Below are 5,598 nucleotides of genomic sequence, written 5' to 3'. Positions count from 1 at the left end.
AGCCTAAATCAAATTTGTATGAATTCCTTCTATTTCCTTCCTTTCTATCTTTCGCTGATTGATTATCTCACTTAAACAAGTGTTAGAGAGATTTGCTTATATTCATCAGTCTTGTCTGTTTGCAGCTGTATTAATAGCACCTGAAGCCTACCAAAATAACCATGTTACTGCTGTTAGCATTTAGTAAAAAAAGCTTTTTGCTTTACTGTCTTTTGGATTCGCATGCAATATTTCATCTATTAAGAAAGATTTAAACTACATAAAAGTGTATAGCTGAAATTGTAGGCCTATAATGTCAGACTTATACAATTTTTGTCAATCTTCTCACACACTTGTGGTCTCATTAAGCTCGTATTTATTTTATTGAAAAATACATTGGCTTCTATAGGCCTGCTATAAGCTCTGGGGTTTAGTGAATTAATATTAGCATTTCTTTTTTTTATTTTATTTAGTTCTGCTCGAACTTATTTTTTATTCACATGGATTGAACTTGTGAACGTCTAGTAAGTAGATTTTAACGGAAAACAAAATTTGGCCGGTTGATTTAATAGGCTAATAAGCAAATTGCTGTGTAAATAATTTTTTAAAGCCTTTTTTTAGTTTTTTTTTCGAATCACATTTCGCGTCTGCGATTTTCAATGTGTTGTTTGTTGGTTTGATAGCACAGCATGCAAAAGCTCAAGCGATCGTTATTTGACAAGATGCGTCGGATTGCAATTGAAAATAGGCTTGATTGTTTAATATATCAGACCACAAAATAAAAAGAATATAGGCTACTTCTATCACTAAATCAGATTCAGATAAATCCGGGTTGATTTTAAGATTGAAGATTATATTTTCAGGATTTTTACAGTTTTGCAATTTAGCTATTTTATTAATCACACTTTTTAAATAGCTTGATTAGCCTAAAACAAATGCGCAAAGTCATAGGTTTTATGAAAAAAAAGAAACGAGCTTTTCCATTACAAAGGTTTCATTTACAAATGTGGTATCCTATTTTAATATGAAATAATGGTCGACTTTTTAATGATTGCATTATTAGTATTATTGTTATTATCATCATTATTATTAGCATCATAATGCACAGACTATTTATAATATTTCTGTAGGCCTACCAATTAAACGCGTTCAATATTTACCAGTTTAAAAAACTGACTGTGCTGATTTGTTTATTTTTATGCGAATTCATGTGACAATAAATAACAATAACTTAACTTAGCTCAAAGACAGTTGTCTGCCTTTTAAAATTCACAACAACAACAAAAAATCCCATCTTCTGAAATCGAGTCTTTTAAAAAGGTACTTTTCCAGAAAAAAGAAAGTCAAAAAAAAAACAAATACAATCATAACGAATAACGAATATCCATTTCGTGTGAACATGGTCCCGCATTTAGTGTAAGCTTCACTTTCCATCATTTGACTCCCCGGACCAGCGCGGATTTGGTGACGTATATTTTAGGAAGAACGCGATCCTCTGTTCCTATAGTGCAGGTTGTTTCATAAAGCGCTGTCCGGTGATGCAGACGGAATTTCCCGCGTCCGTGATACGAGCTGCTCTCGGGATTTACCAGGGAACAGACGAGCAGTCGCTCTCACGTCTCCACCGGGCTCGGTACCATACTGTTCGGTGTGTCCGGTAACTGTGAAGAGAGAGAGGTCACGTCGCTGCCCGATGAGTTTCCCAAAGAACCGGATTCCGAGAAAGAGACCTGAAAGTGAAAGACACATTTAACAATAAATAAACTATGTTAGCCTATTATAATTATAATAATTATCATCATCATATTGTTATTATTATTATTAAAGTTATTCATAAATAATAATATTATTGGTAATTATTTCCTAATAGCCAATAATAAAAGGCAATAACAGTTATTGTAATGATGATATAATAATTATTATTTATAAATAATTGTGCAATCATTATTAACAAATGCTTATAATCATTAATAAATAATAACAACAATAATAATAGCCTAATAATAATGGTATAATAGTCATCTTTATTATTGACTTGTATGCTAATTGATTATAAATTATAACAATATTAGATGGTTGTTATAATAATAATAATTATTATTATTAAGCCTATTATTGTTATTAGGCTTTATATATTACCCTATGTTAGTTATATTTATGAATAATTGTGTAATCGTTGTTATTGTTATTAACAAATATGCATATTTATAATCATTCATATATAATAATAATGTTAATAATAATCATCATTAACAAATAGGCTAATTGTTCATCAATGGTAATAAAAATATTAGATTGTTATTATTATTATTATTATTATTAGGCTTTTTTTTTATTTATTTAAAATTAATAACATTTAATTTATTTATTTTTGTTCTCACCAGCTGTTGAAAGGCAGGTTGATCTAAGTCACTCTGAAGTGCAAATTCGCTGAGCGCTTTCCATGGTGGTTGGTAAGCCTGCACATCCACCGGGTGTCCTGGCACTGAGGGGTTGTGTCTTATTGGGCTGCCTGCAACCAGCGCAGTGCCCGTCATACCCTGCAGATTCTAAACCAAAAGAAGCCACACATCTATCTTTTACAATTGCATTTTAAGACAAACAATAGCCTACATCATAAAACAGTTTTGCTACAATTGTTTGTATCATTAAACGGAGTTGACAACTAAATGGACTGCTTTTATCTAAGCCTGCAGTCGAATTACAATCTCGTTTCAAACCATCTCGGTTGATATCAAATGTCAGGGATCACTCAGACCCGCACTACTTAAAGTCTGTTTTTCGCACTTGGAGAATTTCTCACATGGAAAGTGCATTAGTGAGACACTTACCGTCTTATCGCCATGCTGCTGCTGTAACTGTTTCATTAGTATGGATCTCTTCTTATCCTTGCAGCGCTTGTTTTGGAACCAGACTCGAATGACCCGCGGGCTCAGGCCTGTCATCTCCACCAGCTGCTCCTTCATGAGCGCATCTGGTCGCGGGTTTGCGTTGTAGCACGTCCGTAAAGTGTGGAGCTGTTTTTCGTTCAGAACCGTCCTCACCCGAGTGGTCTTCTCCGATTGCTTGTGCACGTGGTTCCGATGAGGGGTTTGTCGGACCGACACCGGATCAGCTGAAGACAAAAAAAAAAATAAAACAGTTTGGGAATGTGTCGGAAAATTATGGGGAACGTGCGTAAAATATAGGCTTGCCTGTATACCAATAGCTTATATAGTTCTCAGCAGACGTATTGCTGCTTAACATAATTAAAATCAAATGTTATAAATATTGTTATAAATGTTGTTGTTATTTTGAACAAATGTAATGAATATTATGATAAATTACAAATAAAATTGACCGATATATCTGAAATCTGCTATTAAATTCTTGATTTATTAAAACTATTAAACGAATTAAATTTGGATTGGAAAGAATGAATGATTAAATGCATATTATGTTTATTTCAATCGATGTTATTTTGCATTGAAGATTATTTATATATAATAATGCATATGTATTTGTGAATGAGGAAATTAAAGTCCCTTTGTAGAGCTCTGCAGTATTTAAATGCCCTGCCGCGCAGGCTTATCAGTGGTTGACTAAACAAAGTTATCAAGCGGATCAGCCTGTAATTAGCTATTATGTAACAACACTACACGATTCCTCCCACAGAAGCCTATAATTACAATTCACTTTAGCCCCTGACTATGTGCTGAGAGCCATCACTTTATAAAAAAATGACCCTAAATAAGTTCTAACCGTTCCAAGCAATAATTTTATTGTTTTTTATTTTAATTCAAATTTTGCTTTGGATTATGTTACCAAAGTGAGACTATAATTGTGCTATACTGACCTGCCATGTGTAGTCCTCTAGTGTGGATGTTTCCTGGACTAAGTGGACTGCCGCCTGGTCCGCGCTCCAGAGCCAGACCATGATCTGCCCGACATAACAGTTCCTCGTCCCGGACAGAGAACTCATCCCCGGGCAAAAGCTGCCGGCTACACACCGAACAGCGGAAGCATTCGATGTGATACACACTGTCCCGAGCTCGCATGACCAAATCACTGCTGCTGAAGCCCAAAGTGCATTTTGCGCATTTTATACCGAACAATCTGTTGGATGTTGAAAAGAAAAACATAGTTTTGTTTGTAATTAGAGTATACATCAATCCACTGTTATGTCTAGCATACACTCGAAGCATGCTTTTTAATTTAACTGCACTCTCTTAAAAATAAAGGTTCCAAAATAAGTTTTAGTTGTTTTTGTTTTTTGCAGCATTGACATAGAAGAATAGGCTACATTTCCCAGTTTCTCTGAAGAGCCGTGCACTAATCTTTAAAACAACCATTTTATTTCTTGGCGTAAATAGCATTTTAGTAATCTTGTTAGATATAAATTACATGTTATAAAGAATTGTTGTGGGATAAAATGGTCTGGATTTTAAAGCTTCAGTAGAAATGCCAATGAAGAAACTTTGTTTTTAATAGTGTGCAGTCTATTTCCAGATATTTTTATTAGCTATCCAAGTAAAGCGTTTCACACATCCGTTTATAGACTTAATACTGAAATAATGCATGCTTTTCCCGAAACAAACCAAGCGAAAAAAACCTACCTTACATAATCTCTCTTGCAGTACGTTTTCCCGTCCCGTACGAAGCAAGTGCATGTCTCGTCCAGGTATTGGTTGCACTCCACACATTTTAAACAGGCTGCGTGCCACTCCAGGTCGGGGGAGACGCGCAGGATGTACTGGTCGTGGATCTGACTGCCGCAGCCAACGCACATCGCAAGTCCGGACTTCTCTGGACACATACAAAAATAAACATATACAGAGTTAACTGAGCTCGATAAAATCTTTACGTGTTTTCATATTACATATCGAAACAAAATCTTTGAGTTAGTAAATACTAACTCTGGGATAGTGGACTAGCCTATACTGCAAAATCAGCCGCGAATATGTCATAATTTCTGCAAAATCCAATGTATGTAAACACATACTTCTAGAAACTACTTCAGGATTTGTGTAAATACCTACTTTTGGAATGATCCCCCATATCATCCAAAAAAGAAGAGCTGAATATTATATCCACCATACAGGTTGCCCGAAGATTGCTTGAAGAAAGAGAAAGAAAGAAAAGGTAGCCTTGTATCCCGCTCCCAGCTGTCCCGCAACTTCAGTCTGGAGTGAGGAGAGATGGAGAGGGGGTGAACGCTGGAGCAGGGGCTGACAGAGCTGTGTCTGCCGCGCGAGACGTGACGTCAGGCGTAAACCCGAACTAAGACGCGTCAGTAGGGGGCAACAAGTCACAGTGCACCCGCTATTGATTCAACCCACTCCCCAGACATGATCAGATAACTGTGCTTGTTGTTTCAGAACAATATGAAAACATCTTGATTCGTTGCTTGAGGTTGGTTGGAGGATGGATAGACGTGGAAAAGTGATAAAGATTTAACAAATTTTACGGGATCAAAACTGTCATTTGAGGTGAGATTTATTTTGGCAAAGTGGCTCATTAGGGTCCAAGCAAGCAACCTACAATCAGAGTGACATCTACTGGTTGACAAGTTAGGCCACAAACCTGAGTACTATCGCAGTGATTAAAGGGATAGTTTTATCCGAAAAAAAAGTTCATTTA

General features: G+C 35.8%; 1 protein-coding gene across 2 annotated transcripts; it reads right to left on the bottom strand.

The window, feature by feature from the left end:
• Positions 1 to 1,134: 1,134 nt before the first annotated feature.
• Positions 1,135 to 5,148, bottom strand: isl2b (ISL LIM homeobox 2b). Of its 2 annotated transcripts, none has more exons than XM_073906150.1 (6): positions 4,998 to 5,148; positions 4,580 to 4,764; positions 3,815 to 4,074; positions 2,811 to 3,094; positions 2,361 to 2,528; positions 1,135 to 1,709 (listed from the first exon to the last, which is right to left on the bottom strand). In XM_073906150.1, the coding sequence occupies exons 3-6, from the start codon at positions 4,014 to 4,016 to the stop codon at positions 1,593 to 1,595; spliced, it is 771 nt and encodes a 256-aa protein (XP_073762251.1). In that variant the 5' UTR covers positions 4,017 to 4,074; positions 4,580 to 4,764; positions 4,998 to 5,148; the 3' UTR covers positions 1,135 to 1,592.
• Positions 5,149 to 5,598: the final 450 nt, after the last annotated feature.

The sequence above is a fragment of the Danio rerio genome, chromosome 7, assembly GCF_049306965.1.
Source record: "Danio rerio strain Tuebingen ecotype United States chromosome 7, GRCz12tu, whole genome shotgun sequence".
NCBI lineage: Eukaryota > Metazoa > Chordata > Actinopteri > Cypriniformes > Danionidae > Danio > Danio rerio.
This window is presented reverse-complemented; position numbering and strand designations above follow the sequence as displayed.